Below are 22531 nucleotides of genomic sequence, written 5' to 3'. Positions count from 1 at the left end.
TATCCGATTTAAAAAAACGTATTAATATATCACCGTTACACCCTAAGGACGACTGATTTCGAATTTCGTGAAAATCGGCCCAAAACTGACAGACAAAATGGCCGCCCTCGTTCTCAAATTGCGTAAAATATGGTATATCAAGGTTGTGGACCCTATAGAGCTCACAATTTTTATCCGATTTTGTTGAAACTTGAAATGTAAGTTTATAACTCAAAGATCTTGGTTCCTTTCGATATTTGCGCATATCGAATTGTAATTTCCTGAATTATGGCCCTTGATTGTAGGAAAAATCACTTTCATTTTAGCTTGTTTTCTATCCATCTCTCGAAAATGTGGGCGTATCCTGCCTGGCAGCCGCTGGTTTTTTTTATTAAAAATGAACTATTGGTATTCAATTGACCTTGATGGAAACACTGGGTCAATATAAAGGACTTTGCAATGATTGAATTGCTGTCAAAAATTGATGTATTACTACGCCATAATGTTCATTAAAAGTGAAATCTACAGCAAAGAATTATATTTATCTATTTGTGCATGAAAGAAGGGATTGGGTGATAAATAAGATCTCCTACTCGTCTTTTTTGATATCAAAAAATATCAACACTCGTTGATAAAGTAAAAAAAACTCGGAAGAGCCTCGTTTTTTGTTACTTTATCAACTTGTGTTGATATTTTTTGATATCAAAAAAGACTGGTAGGAGATTCTCTATTTAACCTGTGTATGATTAGAGTCAGACCCAGCATACTCTGCTCCATTTCAACTACTCAACTCTAACATGTTATACATCAACCAATTGTCCAATTGTTTTACTTTTTAAAGAATTTATTTTCGAACAAATACCATGCCATTAATTCATCCTTTAACAAACATATTTCATTGTAAGTCAACAAAATTTTCAATTAAAATCTTCCTCAACTCAACATGATATTTCGATAATTTTAAATTAACAATAAATTACATATTATAACATACTTCATAACAATATACAGTACAAAATGTAAATTACATACTTTATTTCAATGTTAAATCAGCACAGATCAATGTTTGTGACTTCATAATGATTTAACCAACCCATTCTCACAACATCTTGAACAGAAAAATGTTTATCATAATGCAGTCATATTTTTTCTTTAAATGATTAATTGCTATCATACTTTTTTTTTAGCCAAATCTCATATTTGGAATCATTCTATCATATATATAAGCTAGACTGTAGATCAATTCTTGTTTTTCATTCATAAAATCTATACTAAGTAGGGTAGTTTTGTCCTGGTGGCAACAAAATCCCCTGCTTTTTTTTATGTATTTAAGGCCTCTTTATGGGGATTATCCTTGCACCAGACAGCAAGAATCATTACTAAAATAATTTATTGTGCCAGTATTTTTATTAAATTGATTATCTGAAATGTTTTTAAAACTTGAAATATCGTTAGACATTACAGAGTGCACTATACATATTCCTTCAGAAAATAAACTTTGTAAAACTCAACCAATCACAACAAAATGAATATCTTTTCTCAGGAAAATTACAATTCAGATATATGTTTGTCAAAATATTTAATAATATAATATAATTAACAATAAAAGAACACTGTCAATAATTGAACATTAATGACAATAGAACACTATTAACAATAGAACATCATTTAGTAGAACATAATTAACAAAATGCAACTCTTAAAGCACTAAGTGAAAATATATTAGACAATGATATGAAACATACTGTTAAATGCATTTGATGGACATAAAAAATATTTAATGAATGTATGTCAATCCTATTTTCAGATAATGTTGTAAAGAAGGAATCCCTAAAGGAGCACAACATTTACAAGTTGTTCATTTATCTGTTTCGATATATTTAAAAGTATTGTGATATTAAATATCTCATTGTTCTGATGGTTGATGATAGAAACTTAATGAATAATCAATCAAGATAAGAAATGAAATAGGATATAACCGGGATAATGATGATTGTAATCAAGATAAGACACACTGTATATCAATAATACTTATAATAGATATCTTACTATTTTTTGTCAGACTAGACAATTTACATTGAGTAAACTGATTGCAAGTTTCTTTTTTTGACATACTTAGTCCAGATATAAAACCCTTGGTCCATATTCAAGATTGGCTGAACCTAAAAATATTAAATTTTTTATATTGATGTTATCCCTTTTAGTAAAAAGATTAATTGATAGATCTAACTACCGTGTTTTTATGCTAATTATAAACCAAAGAAATCCTGCAGCATAATCAGTCTTAATCCAATATCAAGGAACATACATATATTTTATTTAACAAATATATGTACAATTATTTATTCATGAAATTTGTAAATATAAATAAAAAGAAAATATAAACAAATACAATATACATAAATATAATACATACACAAATCAGTGACATGGAAAAAATTTGTAAGTCAATTTATCGAATATAAATTTTACTTGAGATTCATATTCTTTGTTTAATTTCCCATAATATGTCAAATGTCATCGGCTAGCTTTAATTGTGTATAGTTATCTACATTTTCAATTTGAAAACAACTTACAGGGTTTTCTATGATGACTACAGTATGAAATAAATTTCTTGGGGTTTAGTTATTTGTAATTATGCAGGATAAACACATAAATCAGAATTTGTGTCTATATTTTGAAGTTGGAAACCCCTCAAGTATAAAAAAATACCCAATTATTTACATTATTTCGTGTTAATTTGTTTAAATATCTTACAAATAAAACATCAAAACTACATTTCAGCAACTTTATCTGTAAAATATAAACCAAGCTAAGAAAACATTTGTATTAAATATTCAAATGTTTTATTTTTTTTATTACCTCAATATCATGAAAAATGACTTGCAAGGTTTTTCCATGTCACTGGATTTTGATTTGAATACATTCAGTGGTGTAGCCAGCTCAGCTCGAGCCGTCCGCCCCCCCCCCCCCTCATCCTGCTCCCAACCAATTACGATCGCTCCAAATAAAGCCAAATTATTAAAAGGTAATCTCCAGCATCGTCCAAGAATGCTACAAGCCAAAACCTCAAAACTTTCACTTGACTTTCAAACCCTTGACATTAACTCTTAACACATGAATTGTATAACCTTATACATTTTTATTGTTTCGTACCAGACAATCCAATTTTTAGTAAAAAAGTAGATGTATTTATCAAACTTGGTACGAAACACACTGAGAAACTCTTAACGAAGAGAAAATACCACTGAAAGAGTCATTGGTATCATATTTACTAAGGTTACCTTAAATGGAGACAAAATTTTCTACAGTGAGCATGCCCCCAAACCGCCTACCTAACTTGCACCCTTAGTGCTCGCTTCATGAGCTTCAGTCATTCAAACCTGAGCAAGCCACCCTCTTAGCAAATTCCTAGCTATACGAGTGAAAAAATAGTTAGAACACCGGAAATATTCTCATTGACAAAAATACAGTTCTCTGATATTATATACAATAAGTACCATTTGCTAATCTTCAGTCTTTATAATAGACAATTTAAGATAGTAGAAACATGGTTTAATAGGTATTCTATTGATATTCTAAAAGTTTTCAAATCAGCTTAAAAAAAAGCACTATAATTCAAATCTAATTCGTTTTTGAGGTGATATGGTTAGGTAAAAGATCAATTGTGTATGAATATGCCTATCACGTATAAGTTTTGGATATGCTAATCATACTTTACACTAGGAAATTCATGGTTAACTACATGATAGTCAAAGCTTACATGGGTTAAAACCAAGAATTTAATTCCAAAATGTTGCCAGCCAAACTTTTCATTCTATTTTGGTTATTCTTTGAAGGTAAAAGTCAGTTGTTTAGTGTTTTACACACCCAAAACTAGCAACAATTCTTAAGAATAACTATTTTCATAGCATGTAACTTGACTGACTGTTAAAATTATGAATCAGTTTTATTCATTTTATATATATCTGGATTAGCAAATACAACCCTACTGGCCAAAATGACCAGCATACCCATCTTATCAATGGTGAGAGACACATCAATGGTTAATAAGTTTACGTATTAAGAAGAAAAGGAATATATATCATCTTGCTTTTCAACAATAATGCAGAGGCTTCTTGAATCTGAGGTAAAAGTAGAAGAAGTTCACCAAATCGATATGGCTGACCAGAAAACTGTGATTGTGTATAAAGTTGTAGAGCTTTCATATATCTCTCCTGTAATTGACCAATAATTGCTGGAGGGGCGCTTGATTTATCATCATCTGTAAAAAGTAAAATATCTATTAGTCACAATCCTTTATTGTGTCATGGTGAATTGGAAGAGTGGAGTAATGTGCCAGCATATTCCATAAGGATTCTGTTTTCTGAATAAAATGTTAACAAAATGCTTGCTGATCTGGACAAACTTTCTGTTTTAATAAATTATGATTGACCTTTCCACAGATCACTCAAATATTAGACTTCAATGAGATCAAGTGGGTTGGGTGGTCAACTAGTCTAACTGTGCTTTTGATCATTAGGTCTGTCATCAATTTAAGTGGCCTGGTTTAGATTTCTGGCTTGGAGGTGACATTATTTTAACAGATTGTATCATATACTATTACATCGTATGATATATGCCGAGCTAAATGAAGATCAGACAGGGGTGTTTCCACTACTATTCTTCATATTGCATTGCTCTTTTATGTGCTATATCAGTTTGCATAGGTATGAAACAGGCTTGATAAACCCTTAAGATTCTACTCGTCCCCATTATAATCTCCTAGAAAGAGAACAACCAATTTATGTTTATATACTTACTTTGACTAACTAGTAGTATAACCTGTAGGCAGACAAATTCTTGTCGTGTCAATTTCAATGACAGAAACTTCGACATTATGTGAGTGACCTTTTCAATGACTGGTCCAACTTCTTTATTAAGTTGCTGTACCGACAAATTGTTTCCAAACGTTTTATTTAAGTACCACTGTATTTTGGTGATGTTCTGTCGAAATAGATCTGTAAACAGTGGACAGGACGCATAGCTTTTCTTCAAGTCTAAAGCACCAAATGCTGTCATTATGAGCAATAAAAGTTCATGCCATTTTTTGGTCAATATCTGAGATTGCACTTCAATGGGAATTTCAGAATAGAAAGGCAATTTTCGGATCCACTGAACCAATTTAATCACAATATCATCTCCAATTTTACACAGAGTCTGAGCTACAGACTCTTGATTTGCTAGTAATTGTTCAAAACCATATGTTTCAGCAATCTCCAATAAAGTGTCTCTTTCAACTAGTTCGGAGATCAGCATCTTGCATTCTTCCATTTTGTTGTCAATGGCAGGTGGTGGGGAAGAAGAGGTTGAGGGCGTGGGAGAAACGGAATGTCGAAGGTTGGCGGGAACTTCGAGTCTGTCACCACATTCAGAGACACTCCGTGGCCAATAATCTTGTTCAAGGGCATTCATATTTCTGAGAGATGTGTACGATGCCATACTGGGAGAAATATCAGACATTGTATCTGAGGAATCTTGACTTTTGTAGCAAATCTTTTTAAAACCGAGATCTTTCTTCTTATGTTTCTTATATTTTACCTGAATTAACCAAAATAGAAATCATAAATACATGGATTATGACAGATCAAATTGTCTTGATTCTTTCCCTATTTTTTCTTATAGCTATTCGAGATCTCGCATCCAGGAGAATATCAGAATGATAAAGTCCTGGTTTTTTTTATCCATTTTTAGAATTTTTGAAGGTTGGATGTTTTTGGGGATTTTCATATGGAAACCTTATTTTAGCTATCCCTTGATATCAAGTTTTTCTATATGAAGATAATCTAAAGGGGCATTATGGGACATTAGATAAAGAGTTGACAGTTCTTGCTATAATAGTTAAAAAATAGATAACGTAAATAGAATATGCTGAATTGCTCCACACGTGATCCGAGATATTAGCTTTTGAATTTTAGGCTACCTTGATCATCATTACTAAAGTCGGTACACACAGGTTTCAAAACGTAAAAAGAGAGAGAAAAATGGGGTTTAAGTCCACTCAACACAAACTAGGTCCTTTTGGGACTAACACATGCTTCAATTTTATTTCAATAATTTGCTTGCGCGTAGGGGTCTTTAGCAGTGGGAGGAAACATTTACTAAGTATACAAGAAGAGTTGTTTTTGAGAAGCAATAATTGTCTTTATCAAATCAAAATATTTTGGGGAAAAAGGCAGTAATTAAAAGCAAATACATTAGATTATACCATTGCAAACAAGCCAACAGTGAGGCTGATGTCCCCCGCCGAAATTGCAAAATAAATAGATGACACATATTAATTAATCGCACATTTATTTTTTTCACTAAGTTTCATCACTCTCTATCAGATAGAATCAAGATTATCTTGTCCCAAACCATCGACAAATGAAATCGATTAGCTCTGCTTAGCTTCAGCTCGAAATGTTAATTATTGAACTCAGTCAAGACATTCACCTAATGAACATCTACATATACATCAAGTTTAAACATTCACCTAATAGACACCTATGCCAAGTTTGAACATTCTACCTCAATTAGAAGGAGAGTTATTGTGTTCCAAAGTTTCTACCAATCAAATTGCTTATCACTCTGCTTACCCTCAGCAAAAAATGTTCATTATCGAACTTAGTTAAGGTATTCATATAATAAATCTATACACCAAGTTTCATCAATCTCACTTAATTAGAACTAAAGTTATCGTGTCCCAAAGCATCAACCAATCAAATTGCTTATCTCTGCTTACCCTAAGCGGAAAATGCTCATCTTCGAACTCCATCAAGGCATTGACCTAATCAACACATACACCAAGTTTGAACATTCTAGCTCAATTAGGAAGAGAGTTATCGTGCCCCAAAGTATCAACCAATCAAATTGCTTATCTCTGCTTACCCTAAGCGGAAAATGCTCAATTAAAAGTTATCGTGTCCCAAAGCATCAACCAATCAAATTGCTTATCTCTGCTTACCCTAAGCGGAAAATGCTCATCTTCGAACTCCATCAAGGTATTGACCTAATCAACACATACACCAAGTTTGAACATTCTAGCCCAATTAGGAAGAGAGTTATCGTGTCCCAAAGCATCAACCAATCAAATTGCTTATCTCTGCTTACCCTAAGCGGAAAATGCTCATCTTCGAACTCCATCAAGGCATTGACCTAATAAACACATACACCAAGTTTGAACATTCTAGCTCAATTAGGAAGAGAGTTATTGTGTCCCAAAAAGTGTGACGGACAGACAGACGGACGGACAGACAGACGGACGGACGGACGGACGGACGGACGGACGGACAGACAGACGGACAGACAGACAGACAGACAGACAGACGGACGAACCCATTTTAATAGTCCCCTGCTTTCTTCGAAAGGCGGGGGACAATAAATACATTGAGATACATGTAGGTAAGAAATGAAATGAAATGAAATGGGGTTTAATGGCTAATGAAGACAGGCATACGCCATACAGTGTGCTATGAGGGAAATTTTGCCCGGCAGCGGCACTATTGCCTACTCTTAAATCGAATTCCAACTGCCACAGGATCTTGGTTTTCCGTCCCACCCGAATGACTAGACAGCTGTGGTTGTCAGGGCCTTGGTCCTGCACCACTGACAAGGGGAAACCACATCGGAAAGAGATAGGTAAGAGGAAATGACAAATGGCTTATAAAATAGGAAAGTTCAAATGATGTTTGGCACATTTTGAAAAGAGTTCCTCAAATCAAGACTGTACCTACCTTATACAAATTATAAACTGCACCTGAATTTCTTCCTCCTGGCATTCTGTCTTCTCGCACGGCTACAATAAGTAAAGAAAAACATTTAGTTTAAGTGCCAAACTATGGGATAAATAAACAAGTTAGAAAGGCAATGTGTATATAAACTCACAATAAACCGACAGATATCTTAAAACAAAACCAACATCGATAAAATCATCCTGAAACCTTTGAACCCACGACCCCTGAACTTGATCCTACTACATACAGTTTCTTTAAACAAAAATTTGACGGTGACCGTAGGACAGACAAACATGAACTTGAGCGCGAACAAACAAATAAAATGAACAGTGTTCAAAAGATTTGTTATGTGGTTATTGACACAACTTGGAAAGAAATGCAGTTTAAGACAATAAAACGGCTGAAGTTTTTAAGAACACATGTAAACATTTGGCCTTGGGTTAGCGTTGGAGTGTTAAAGAGCGGAAAACAAGGTAGAATTCATCAACTAACCATAGATTTAGGAGGGTGTGACACGGTACAGTTCGCGCACTCAGAACTTCTTCAAGTCAATTCTAGAATCAACAGTGACTTAGCAAAGAGATGCTCGGTTTAAACCAATAAGTGCTTGGTTCCTTAACTTGGCGACTGCTAGCCTTTCATCAAATCAATGCCTATTGTTTGTGCGATGTTTTTTACCATCCTCAAGTACGATTAAATTGTTTGTTTTACAAGGAGTGGAAGGTGTTGATTTGAGGAAAAACGGGCCAGTTGGAACTGTGATGTATTTACATAAACTAATTTTTCAAAATTTTGGTATGGTGGAAACAAGTTCAAATTATTCCAACAAAACAAATTTCCCAGAGGAACCAACAATTTTTAACTTAGCAAGCATTCATCTTATAGTGTTAAAAATAAAACTTTAATATTTTCTCATCTAATTTTGTCATTTCATTGCTCTATATTCATCAACTGTTGTGTTAAAACACACCAATACAAATTATTCATATTTTTTTTGTTTTGTCAATACTGGCAATATAAGATAAGATTGCCAAAATTGCCTGGAAGCATTATAATTTATTGACGATTTAAGTATAGCAAATTGTAGCCAATGATTTTGAATGGTTACAGTATTGTTAAAGTATATTAACTAATTATTAAGTCAATAAAAGACAATCTAATGGCAAACCCAAAAGGCAGGGACATCGCAATTAAGCCAGTTTTGTAAGCATATTTTAACAGGAAAAAAATAGGTTTTTTTTTATGCTGTAGTTTTTAATTCCTGGCAGCATGCAAATTGACTGAGAGGTTAATTTTAATCTAGGTTAGTCCTGACATACTTATTATTATCAATCTGTACAAACCTCGATTCTGGGGCATTTTTTATAAATAGCATAAGTCATAAAAATATAAAAATAAATATATCCAACCTGCTAAAACCATGCCCATTTCCAGACATTTCTTGAAGCGACAGAACTGGCACCGGTTTCTCTGGGCTCGGTTGATTTCACAGTCACCACTAGCAACGCATGCATATATTCTCTTATTCTGTACAGTTCGCTTAAAAAAACCTTTGCAACTGAAAAGTAAACATTCGTTGTTTTAGTTTAAGCTTTTATATAAGTTCTTAATATTTTAACATTGCAATTAGGGCTTAAAGATTAGATCTGTATTGAGACATGTCTTTGGCAAACACATTCATCTGTAACAGCAGATGAAGAGCATATAGCCCGGAACGCATCCTGTATTAAACCTTCACTCTTAACACAGTCTTGTCCAGTCTTGTTGCTTGGGGATTATTTATTATGGAACATATTATATGAGAACTAACATTATGCATGAAATCTGTCACCTGCATCCAATATCCTACTCAACAAGTCTGATTAACTTTTTGGATGATTTTCAAACTTATTCAATAAGTATATTCATGAGTATGGAGCACTAGCTATCTTAAGATGACAAAATACTTCATACATGTACATGTATTTAAATCACTTTGTATTGTTCGTAGGTAATTATGATGTGATAATACATGTACATGTATAATAATATTATATAATATGCATAGTTCATTATATGATGTGCTCATTTCATTATAGTATTATATTAGCATTATATAATGTGCTTTTCTCATGTTGTGATGAGCATATCAAGTAATGAGCCATGAAATCAGTCGTCCTTCAAACTTATCCAAGATAAACATCAAAAGACGACACCATCCATTGAGTTTTGTTTAAATTTGACTATTTGTATTCAAGTTTCAGTGTGCCAAAGGTTGTTTTTTTTAATTGAGAGACGGCAACACACAAGTACACATAGACAGAATGTCTAATACATGTAGTCCAACTGCATCTTCCAATGGTGGCACATTCCACCACATCGTGAATACAAAGCAAAACATATTGTGAGTACCGGTATTATTTTTTCCTATAATCCTGGGAACTATTTTTCGTACATGCTAAAAGAGTTAAAACAAGACTCAACTGTACAGTTACATGTATTGGTAAGTTTATGCAACTGAATTTTAAAAGCTGAATAACTCTGAACACCTTAGTGCAAAGGGATAATGATGTGTCAATGTGATAGAATGTTAGAAAGTTTCCCCTACTCATGCCTAAAACCCAAGTTATTTAAATATCAAATTATGAGGATTCCCCACTACTGCCCATCTACTTGATTGAAGATCAAACTTGTGTAGCATAGTACCAGAATTTGGATAATGATCAATAAATTATACCTGTATTTTTTATACAACCTACTTTTATTCACAATTTAAGTCCTAAAAATAAGGACTCTTTACTTTTAGATCAATATTTGTGTACGATATTTTTACACCGAAGATACCCTAATACCAAACAATGATTCTTTGCATTGGCATTTTGTTTATATTTGTTAAATTCTCGGTTCAGTTCATGTTTATATAAACTGAAACACAAAAAAAAGGTTGCCAGTCAACGAAAAGTTCTCTGATCTGTTGACAAGTTTCTTAGGACTTTAATGTTCTGAAGCTTTGAAAAAGATATTTCCAGATTATTACAAAATAATAACTCCTATTCTACAGTGTACCTAAAGAGTGTTTTCAATGTTTTAATATCAAGGCCCGTATAATATCTAAATGACACAAATGACTCTTGGTTTCTGAAATGAAATGGGGTTTAAAGTCCTAGAGTGTGCTATGGGGGAATTTTGCCTGCACAGCCTCTGAGGTTTCTATTGTGTTCTCTATCAGCAATAACAGGAAATGAATATATCAGTGGTCCACCCACTTAGGTTTTAAATGGAGGTAAGTTATCACAGTATTGGAGTGAAAAACCCTTGAGGTCAGAAAGGTGACTCTACTCCTAGTCACGTAGAAGTGGGGAATCGAAACCACGCCACTTGACTCAATGACAGAACTTGTGATCTAAAATGCATGCGTTAAACCCTTTGCCCCCAAAGCTGATAATAGAATGTAGTTCTAAGGATTACTTATTTTTAACGGAATATCACAGCAGGACTTGATGCATGAATCAGAATTTAATTGTTTCATAATCGCAGACACATACTCTTTGGTCAAGATAATATATGTCCTGAAGTGGAGTGTTAGCAAGGTTTTGGTGTATATAAATCTTGGACCAACACAGCTATTACAAAATGGCTCCCATTACAAATATCATTACTAGACTGGAACAAAAAGAAATCCAGCAAGTTCCCCCACTACATGTACCTCTAACCCACTGTGTGGAATTTATCTTTTCTTCTTCTGTGTATGACCTTATTAGACCTGTTTTCAAATGGATTCTTACCAATCTAATTATGTGTATGAACACTTTTTGCATGGGTTTTATTTATAGAACAACATTTACTTACCCTTCGCATGTGATGATTCCATAATGTAGACCAGTAGCTCTATCTTGACAAATTGCACAAATCATGGTCGTTTCTGATTCAGAATTGGTGTCTTTTCTCTCGAGATTATGATTGTGAATGTTTTCGGGTCTGTTGTGAGGATTATCTAATAAATGTCCATTGTATGTAAACTTGCCATTTGTGTAATGGGTGATGAAATCTTTTTCTTTCATAACTTTATCACACTGTGCCCTCTGGGGGTTGACAGTGGCTGACGAACTATTTACATTTGTGGTAGGTAGATTATCATTGAGTTTTTTAGTATTGTTACAATTGTTCACAGTAGCATAAGCTATAGAAGAGGGGACTGTGTTAGTTTTCTGCTTGCTGTTTGAGATCAGGGAAGGAGAAGCAACAAAAATAGGGCCACCAACAGAGCTACATGTAACATGGGTTCCTGTGGCCATCTGACCATGTGAGTTGCTTATAACTGGTATAAACTGGATTGATGTATGCCCAGTAGAACTGGCTACAGATGTCATGGTCATTAATTGTTGTGGTTGTATCAAACATCCAGGTGGCAGGCTAAAACATGGCATCATCAAATTAGACCCAGAATTCGGGGACTTCCAACCGGATAGAAATTCTTGATATGGGGACTTAACTATGGCCACAGTTTCCTTTCTGATGTTTGATTTGGCGCTATGTTTTTGAATTTTTGGCTCAGAAACCTCGTCCATTCCCAAATCTGAACAATAAGCACTGTCTGCTTCACTCTGAGATTCACATTCCGACACGAGGTCATCTTGACGAATGTGAAAAGTGTCAACTTTACAAATTTCACTGACTCTTTTTCTTTTCATCTTGAGATCCCTATAGAGACCAGGCTTCCAAAAATGGTCGTTCATTCCAGGATAATTAGTAGACATTGAGGCAGCAATACAAGCAGTCATCTGAAATTATAAAAATTTGTAAAATATTTAAAAAAAAGTTTGCTTCATAATTCAAAAGATAATGCATCTAAAAGTACAACTTTGTTATGACAATACATACATGTATATGATGCACAATAATAGACATTTCATTGTAAAAGATCAATTAAATTGTAAATCATTTTCTTGAAATTGTCACCACAATTCCTTTACAACTAATCTGAAATATGTCTTCTTTGACTTCAATTAACTCACAAATGATAGATCATCTTTACCCTTTTTACAAAATTTCGCAGGAAATTAGAACAATGCTTGTGAATTTTAGATATTCATAAATACTGCAACTTTTAACTTTAACTCAAAAAGTTTGCTCATTGGTTTCAGTAGACCAACTACTTTACCAATTACATGTAGTTTATTAATGAAGTGATTAATTTATCACCCATTTGAGTGGCAATTAAAACATTTTTTTAAATTTTTTTTATAGAAATTGAGAACAGTGGCAGAAGCAGGATAATTAGTTGAGGGTGGTGTCCTCCTTCCAGAAAATTTGAGAAAAAAAAATTGTGGCGTCAATGGTGATTTGTAGTGCAGATCTTGGCCTGAATATTATAACATTCAATTTCATCAGAAACATCATAATAAGATAATCATTATACTATTATTTGCAAGGGGTCTGGGCCTCTAGGGCCTCTACCTATTTTCAAACAGGTGAGTGCTCCAACTGGGTTAATGAAGACAGGTATATATGCCATACAGTGTGCTAGGAGAAAAATTTTGCCCAGACAGCGGCACTATGGCCTACTCTTACATGTATATCGAATTCCGACTGCCAAGGGATCTTTTACGTGCACGCCAATGCATACACAGGACCTGTTTTTTCATCCCATCGTCAGGCCCTCTGTCCTGCACCACTGACAACAGGAAACCACGCCGGAAGATCCCAATGGACTTTCTCGGCCATGATCACTCTAGAATAGTAAGTAAGCATATTCTCACACACAGGTTTCAAAACGAAAAAAAAGACAGAGAAATGGGGTTTAACGTCCACTCGACACAAACTAGGTCATTTTGTGACATAAGGTTCAATTTTATTTCAATAATTTGCTTGCGCGTAGGGGTCTTTAACAGTGGGAGGACCCAGAGAAAGCCCATGAGGTTGGACAGGCACCCCTACAAGTACGTACAACTGGGGAATCGAAACCATGTCAGTTGACTCAATGACAGACCTTATGATACAGCGCGCATGCGCTAACCATTCGACAATCCAATCCCCCAAACGAAAAAAGCATACTCATTAAACATACATTATGCAAGAGCTAAATCTGCCTATTGCAGGTCTTTCTTTAGGCCGAAAATGTTATCTAAATTATCAATTGGACATTTATTAACATTAAAAGACCTTAATCAAATCTCGATGCCATCTTAAGTTATTTGTCGGATTTTCGCTGGATTTGTATCCGATCTGCTGCTCAACGCTCATTGATTAAATCCAAAAATGGATAATTGTATGTTTAAGCACTTAAAACAACAAGCTAAAGTAAGACATCAGTCACATCATCATCAGTATATCAACAATATGAGTATACCAACAATATATCAACAACCTCCAGTAACACTTTGTCACTTGTACATTTGTAGTTTAAATCAACAACTTGAGTAAACAACTACATGTATCAATAAGAAACATCAAAAGCCTGAGTAAACAACTATCAATAGGAAAAATCAACACCCTGAATAAACCACTATTAATAGGGAACTTAGCCCTAAAAACTTGTCCAGGTGGAAGTGGATGTAAAACTCTAGAAACGAATGAACAAACTAAAAACTTACCAGTGTTCACAAGGATTTACACAAAGGCAAGTTACAGAATCCTCTGACGTTCTTATCTAAGTTTAATCATTTTTTTTTAAAAATTACATTATCTTGATTTGGTGTTATAAAAATATTGACATAATTTGTTTGGGCGGGGGGGGGGGGGGGGGGGGGGGGGGGGGGGGGGGGGGGGGGTGCGGGGGGTGCAAATAGCGTAACATTCCTACAACTTTTTATCAAAGTTCTTCAATCAATTTTAGGGAAAAAAAGGCAAACATAGACTGCCCACCAACAAAACACACCCTCTACAAGCTTTGTCATCCACGCTTTATTTGCAAGATTCAAAAATATAAACTTTGCAGTACCTGTGTAGAGTCATTACACGGTTTCAGTGGAATTGACAGGCAATAACTCTGTGCATAATTCATGCACGACTGTCTATGAGTTTTTGAAAAAGAACAGCATTTTTTAAAAAATTTTTTAAGTGAACTGATTATAAGAATGTCAAGGGCAATAACTTTGGAACATGGGTTCCACGTCGGCCGTATATGCCGGTCAAGACCTAGGGCTATTTAAAATGGCTGTAACTAGATCTGACCCATCGGCCATTTTGATTGGTGCTATAGAGTTGTATACATAATCGTCAACAGATCATACTGAGTGTTGTGTTGATAATTAACAATGAGTGTCTGGTAGTAGAACAATAAAAGTTAATTCATATGTGGAAATCTTATCAAAGGCGCAAAGCTGTCCATTGTTCGTCATTCAGAAAAACTGAGGTCTCGTGTACACATTGGCATGTGCATAAAAGAATCACTGACAGTTTGAACTTGAAATATACAATATAACCCATGGTATATAATACACAGTGTATACTATAACAACTAAAAACAAATTTACTTTCAAGCCTTCCTACAATGTCACAAACTCATTTTTGCTCAAATTTCATAATATTATGTTCCCTTATGCCCTTTTCCTTACCCCCACCCCCATACAAAAAACCTCATAAATTTCTAATATAAATTTTTGAAATAACCCATAAATTCATAATTTATATATCAACTTAAATCTAATGTCAATCATTTTCATCTTATTCATAGTGACCTGAACTGGAAACTTAATTAATACATCCATGCAAAAAATATTAATTCTTGTCACTTTATGATAGTAAATTTATAAATAATCCTGACAGTACAATAGATTTTCCCACTGTGATGCTTTAGCTAAATAAGGGCAATAACTTTTTAAGTAATTTTTGAAATATTCTGAAATATGATAAGCTCCCTCATCTCACTGATCTACATGTATGCAATGAATATAAATTCCAAGTATATTGCTAGAGATTTCACAAGATTTTACCAAGCAAGCAAGGACAATAAATACATGTACTTGAAATACATGTTAAATTATCACTGAAATTCAAAAATTGGAATGCAATAGAATTATTTGTTTTAATAGTTTCAAGTACATTGTAGATCAGACAGGATTTAAAAGATTCTACAAATCAGGCAAGGACAATAACCCTGGAAGTAAATTGTTGAAACACGTGGGGCCTCTTTGACTTGCTAATCTAAGCAATAGACATGGACATGTGTTTTACTCATTTGACAAAATATCTTAAATTGAGAGTAAACATTAGTTATCTCCCCCCCCCCCCCAGCAATATCCCGCTTCTGAATTTGCATCTTAAAATCAAACAAAATAGATAATGGACTGTACCTTGCAAGTATATATGAGCACAAACTCTATAAAATATGATCTTCCGTTGACAGAAAAAAATCACTACACTATTAGTATCCTAATAGAATGTTTCCAGTCACACTGTATATTAACCACAGTATAAATGAAGAGCGAGCTGATCCGCTTGCTACAAAATTTCGAAACAAACTGACAAGTATTGGCAAACTACTTAGTTATACTCTCTAACCACAACACAGTGCACCAAGAACTTTGTTAGATCTGTCAATACTGGTATCGATACATGAGGCTGGTGTAAGCCAACAAACCACAATGTTAAAACTTTGGTTTCTCTATGACCCCCACCTTCAAACGAAGTAAAGTATCTGCTGTATGTGGAGCGGACAAATAAAACAATGGAAACATGAGTGCGTTGTCGGAGCATTTAAACATTGTCGACTTGTGTCAACAGTTTCCTAGCATGAACTTAGTGTAAAGTGATTAACTCTTTTGTGGTATTTGGAAAGCGAGGATTCTTAATTCGCTTTTCTCTACATACCGCTAATTGTGAAGAAAGTAAATGACAAGGTCAAGTAAACAATATACACGAATGTGACCTTCGTTTTATACCTACATGTGCACGTAGATACATGTATACGAAGGTCCTTAACACAATAGTAGACTATATACATGTATGTGTACACGAGTCCATAAAATACAATAATAGACTATATATATTTTCATGGTTTTCTAAATGTATTTATATAATGAAATGAAATCAATGGGATTTATACAGTGCAAGAGTTAGATGAAGAGATGCACTAGGCTTTTCCCCACCCTCATGACAAGAGAAAAATGAATTTGTGTTTAAAACACAATTAAGTAAAGCCGATGAAGATAATGGCAGTGCATGTAAAACCAGCAGTTGCCAGGCAAGAACCCACATTTTGCAAGAGATGGATAGAGAACAAGCTAAAAACAAAAGCGATTTTTCGTACAATCATGGGCCATAATCCAGAAAGTTATGGTCTGAAATGTGCAAATATCGAAAGGGACTGAGCGTATAAAAAGACGTATGTCTAAAAAAATCATACACCTCGGCTGGATACTTCCTGATCTTGAGACACCAGACTTCAGCCTGCATGGCCTATAGGTTAATCTGGAGCTGGGTTTATAATATTTCATAACAACAACATTTCATTAATTTGGAGACTTAACATACATGTATGTATGGCTAGGCTGTGCAACGTGAAAGGAATAATTTTGTCTGGACACCACCGTTTCTGTAAGGTTTCTAAACTAATCCATTGTCAAAAAAATCCAGAATAAATATATGATCATGTTTGTATACTTTTGTCATTAAATTAGGCCTACCAGTAATCAAATGATAAATTTAGCTGTTCAGATTATGGGAAATCCTTGAAAATAAACAGGCTGTGTATCAATTTCAAATCAATCGGAAAATAATTGTGATTAATCAAGGACCATTAAGATGGATGGAGACCGATTAATATAAGCTTTACATATAATTTATTATATATTGTACAAGTTTATAATTGTGTGTAATGTTAAATAAATACTGTTTAAATCAAGGGACATAATTATGGCAGTAATTATTAGAAAACTTTGAAAATCAATAGGCTTCTTTGTCTCATGAACATAAACACTGTGTAACACTATGTATAAATTTCAAGACAATTGAATGATAACTTGAGCCTTTAGAGCTTCAACAAGGGCCACTACTGTGTCACACACAATTATAGGAAATTGTTGAAAATCAATGTGGGCGTATAAATTTGACTATATCTTTCCCTTGGAAGTGCTCCCATCCTGTCCCTAGCAGAAAGGTCAACTTTGATTGAACAAATTTGAATAATCACCAACTGGCAGTGAGTATGACTGAAGCTCAAACTGCACTTTATTTCGTTTCATAGGTTAATTAGAGAAAACAAAGGTTCACTGGTCTAAGACTACAGAATGTGGTCTTAAATCTGATGATCTCTCCATATTTACTTTACTGGGGTCGTGTACTCACTGACTCTGTAACTGATCAATATCACTCCAGACCCAAGGCAGCCATTTTTACACCACTACATATATATATATCTTCATGTTAACAATTAGATTAGGTCAGTAGATGATAAAAACACACAATACTTAAATTAGATACAGTTTTCAAGTATTGAATATAAAAATACACTCTTAATCTCAGTTCAAGTTCATTAATAATTAGATTGAATCAGTAGACGATAAAAACACACAACATTTAAATGAGATATAGCTGATGGGTATTGAATATGAATATATGTATAGTTCTATTCTAGATACATTGCTCATCATACGCCTAATCTTAGATCATGTGAGATTAGTTCATTAGCCAATAAAAATACACTATAATAAAATTAACTTATTGACTCTTGAAAAATAAATTGGTTCTAGATACTTTGCTTATAAAACAAGGCAAGGTAATTTAATAATTTTACTGATAATCTAAATATCTGAATCAATTTTATTAAGTTAAACACATCTAACTACATTAATTAATCTATGAAGAATTACTGTTTTAAATACATGACAAAATGTCTATTAAAAAAACATACTGACAAAGGAAATTAATTCTTTTCCTGTTTAATAAACTAGACATTTTTGATACATGTGACATTACAGAGCCCAGAATCCTTTTGGTTTGGAAAAACAATGGCCTTAACCCTCACCAAGTAGTGTATATGTTATTTTCAATTTTTAAAAGAATTGTTTTGAACTCGAGTTGGTTTATTACTAAATTTTTAATAAACAGGTCTAATATATTTGATGCCACCTATAGATTAACATTTTTATGATGAGATTCATTTGATTTAATTCAGAATGTTAGATATTTTTTTTTTGTTGTAATTAATTTGTTTTCAAACTGTAATTCCTATTTCGCAATAGCTGTTTTCCAGACACCTCTGATTTGTCACCAACTGATAACTTAAACAGAATGCCATCTAGATTCCATTCCCAGCCGTTGACCATAGAATATATTGGCCAAAGTTTCCAAATCTTGTTTACTTAGTCCATATTAGGACAATTCCTTGCATAATTTAACCAATCAAGTAAGAACATTTTGTGCCTTCTTTCATGCATATTCATATTTTTTCACATTCTTTGGCGATCTTAATTTCTACATTATATAATATATATTACAGTGTTATCATGGTTAGCAAGTCCGTTTGCAAGCTTATTTTGAGCAAATTGCTTTGTGCCTGTGATGAAAACTTCCTGGCCAACTCTGCAAAAGTGAGAGATAAAAATAGCCTATGTCTAAACGTTTGAAACCAAAATATTCAGCAGTCTGGAAATAATCGACAAGATTTGATGTGGAGGGTTATGTAACTCATTTTAAAAGTGATGTGGTAATCTCGACTTTCCATCATAATTTCAGTGTTGTAACATGGCGAGAGAGAGAGAGTGCAAGAGAGAGATGGTATTTAACGCCCACTCAACCCAGACTAGGTCATTTCGGACTAACATATGGATAAATTTTATTTCAATAATTTGATCTTGCACGTAGGCATCTTTAGCAGTGGGAGGAAACCGGAGGACCCGGAGAAAACCCATGAGGTTGGACAGGTGACCCCACCCCTTGTCACATACAACTGGGGAATCAAAACCACGCCAGTTGACTCAATGACAGACCTTATGATTCAACGCGCGCATGCTAACCATTCGGTCATCCAACCCCCCAACATGGCTATAGGAACACTTACATGGCAATCTGATTAAAATACAGATCTATATTTTTTGTTTCGTTTTTTTTTTTATACTTTCGATGGCCTACACTACATGAAGATCTAACCAGTTGTAGTGGTAGGTCGCGTCAGGGGTCACTATCAGCGGCTTCCGACCCTATGAAGTGACGACGTCAAACATTTGATTAACCAATCAGAGTTGATGTCAGATAGTTACACATGACCAGGATGAAGGTTTTGGAGTATACAGTTATACATGACTAGGATAAAGTTTTCAGAGTGTACAGTTACACATGACACAGAAATACATGGTTCAACATCCTACTTTTCTGCACCAGCCTGACAAATATAGACATAGACATTACCAATTTTATTCACAAAAATACATGTGCTATGTATAATGTATACATGACTATTAGGACTGTGTATTGCGATACATGTACATGTACTTGACAAAAAGTATTGCAATACATTGCAGTAATGCAATATTTCTATAAGTCAGAGTTTATCACAAAGCACAGTTTTATTCTGAATAGTTTTATTGTTTTTACAGCTTTGGTCTTGGACACTAGTTGACTGCAAAGCCTAGAATATGACTGATTATACAACTTTGGTCTCGTCTTTGCAGACTTATTGTTTACTGCAAAGCCTTAATAATATGACTAAATGTAGTCTTTATCATTTGAATATAAAATAATGATACGCTTATAGTGTATCGCAGACGATCATATTGCAATATATCAATATAAATATAGTAATATTTTTTGACAGCCCTAATGACTATAACCCAGATGATTTTCACAAACACATTCTGCTGCAGACGCAATGTCCCTCTTCCAAATTTTTGGGAGATTTCATTAATTTAAGATAGGTTGCCAGGCAACGAAACATCCGCCCACAGCAGCTAAATCGTCCAGGCAGTCAACAAGAGTTGTCGCATATTTTTACTTTTTTCGGTAATGAAACATTTATAATACACTAAAATCTGATTAAGAGCAACAACTCAGAAAACCATTAGAATTTGTTTGGTTTTTATAAAGTTCTGCCCCATGCTAACGTTTGGTATACAAAACTTTTAATACTGTATCATGGATTTAGCTGTTCCAAGTCATAAAAATTCATTGAAAATCAATATACTTGTTCGCCTCAAGATCTTAAACTCTGTGTATCAATCTGAAGTCAATCGGATATTAACTTTGGCCTCTAGAGCGTCCACAAGATTTTTCAAAGTGATCAAGGGCCATAACTTTGGCAGTAATTATCAGAAATCTTTGAAAATCAATAGGATTCTTCGCCTCGTGACCTCAAATTTAAAGTCAATGAGATTAACTTTAGCCTTTAGAGCATCCACAAGGTTTTTTGAAGTGATAAAGGGCCATAATTCTGGCAGTAATTATCGAAAATCACTGAAAATGAATAGACTTCTTCGTCTCATGATCTTAAACACTGTGTATAAATTTAAAGTCAATCGGATATTAATTTTCGCCTCTAGAGCGTCCACAACATTTTTCGAGGTGATCAAGGGCCATAACTTTGGCAAAAATTATCGGAAATCTTTGAAAATCAATAGGCTTCTTCGTCTCATGACCTCAAACACTGCGTATAAATTTAAAAATTGAGGTGGCCTTAACAAACAGATAGATTTAGCGTGTCCCGACACGTGCCTGTGGTCCCCCTGAACATTCCCTGAAAATTTCAAGTCTCTACGATCACGGGAACTGGTAGAGAGGTACGTTTCTGAAATAGAACCAAATTTTTGACAGCTGTCACAGTAAATTATGCTACAGTCACGCAGTGGGTCCGAAAACAGCTACCAAACGTGATCATTTCATAGTCTAGATTTCAATATCGCAGGTACTATATCAAATTGAACAGTTAAATATTTTATTGACGTGAAGGAAACCATAGTCTTAATCTAGTGCTTCACCCACTCCCCTATAAAAAAAGCCGACACCCTGGCTAATGAATTACCGTAGGTTAAGGTATAAGTATAACATCTAAATGATTCTAAATTTGTTCCCGCAATGCGCAATGTCAGTCAGGCATGAATATGCGAACACCTAAATCGTAAAATAAATTAATATAAAATAGTCTCTACTTACCCACTACATCCAATCTACACGATTTAAAATGATTTGCGAGAGATATTACATCCTCTGGTATCTCATTGCAAAAAATATGTATTCTAATATTATTATCGATTCCATTGTCGTGATATAACGAATTTTAGCATCGCACGCGCGCCTGATTACTCAATGTAAATATATATTAATACTCGACCTTGAAAAACAAATAGTCCGTAATGCAATACATAAATCGTGAATGCACGGATGTTATATGGACGCCAGGGACTCTCAATTATATTATATAACATCGTTATTTAGCACACCGAAAAGACGGCAACCCAATGTCATATTTTTTTATTTTTTTTTCAATTAAACTCCTTTCTAGGTTGAAAACGTGACCGGCGTAGATATACAATGTAAATTGTCGGTCATGTTTTAGGGCCTACTTCTACCGTTCAAGTAGCCTAGTGTAATATTTGAATAAGTCTAAAAATACTAAACCCACTGACTTATTTGCTTGACTGCACTTCACGGAAAGGTGGATCCCGAATCAAAGATAGGCCTACTATTAATATATATCGATAAGCGTGATTTTTTTTTATCGTAGTGTCCATTCGTATTACAACAATTCTGCACCGGCGAGGCTAATGTCGTAATGAAGACAGATATCCGTGTGCTTAAGTAACTAAAATTTTGACCAGATAGTGGTAGGAACTGGGCTGCGGCGATACGCATGGGCGTACGAAACGATTTAATCTCGGGGGGGGGGG

General features: G+C 34.2%; 1 protein-coding gene across 2 annotated transcripts; it reads right to left on the bottom strand.

Annotated features, from left to right (window-relative positions):
* Positions 1-802: 802 nt before the first annotated feature.
* Positions 803-21935, bottom strand: LOC126829581 (hormone receptor 4). 2 transcript variants are annotated; one of them, XM_050559541.2, is made up of 6 exons: positions 21798-21935; positions 11562-12493; positions 9143-9291; positions 7734-7795; positions 4782-5559; positions 803-4243 (listed from the first exon to the last, which is right to left on the bottom strand). In XM_050559541.2, the coding sequence occupies exons 2-6, from the start codon at positions 12491-12493 to the stop codon at positions 4035-4037; spliced, it is 2130 nt and encodes a 709-aa protein (XP_050415498.1). In that variant the 5' UTR covers positions 21798-21935; the 3' UTR covers positions 803-4034. The 2 variants fall into 2 exon arrangements, with proteins under 2 accessions (XP_050415498.1, XP_050415490.1); XM_050559533.2 differs by lacking the exon at positions 21798-21935 and adding an exon at positions 16007-16181.
* Between the last annotated feature and the right edge of the window lie 596 nt (positions 21936-22531).

Source organism: Patella vulgata, chromosome 1 (assembly GCF_932274485.2).
Source record: "Patella vulgata chromosome 1, xgPatVulg1.2, whole genome shotgun sequence".
NCBI lineage: Eukaryota > Metazoa > Mollusca > Gastropoda > Patellidae > Patella > Patella vulgata.
Note: the sequence above shows the minus strand (reverse complement) of the source record. Positions and strands in the feature narration are given on the sequence as shown.

What these genes read in the sequence shown, in the direction of transcription:
- LOC126829581 (XM_050559541.2), bottom strand. Translation starts at nt 12,493, where the DNA reads ATGACTGCTTGTATTGCTGCCTCAATGTCTACTAATTATCCTGGAATG. An exon ending in AATGGGCATGGTTTTAGCAG is followed by an intron (nt 7,796 to 9,142) that starts GTTGGATATATT and finishes TACTTATTGTAG; the next exon opens with CCGTGCGAGAAGACAGAATG. An exon ending in TATACTACTAGTTAGTCAAA is followed by an intron (nt 4,244 to 4,781) that starts GTAAGTATATAA and finishes TACTTTTTACAG; the next exon opens with ATGATGATAAATCAAGCGCC.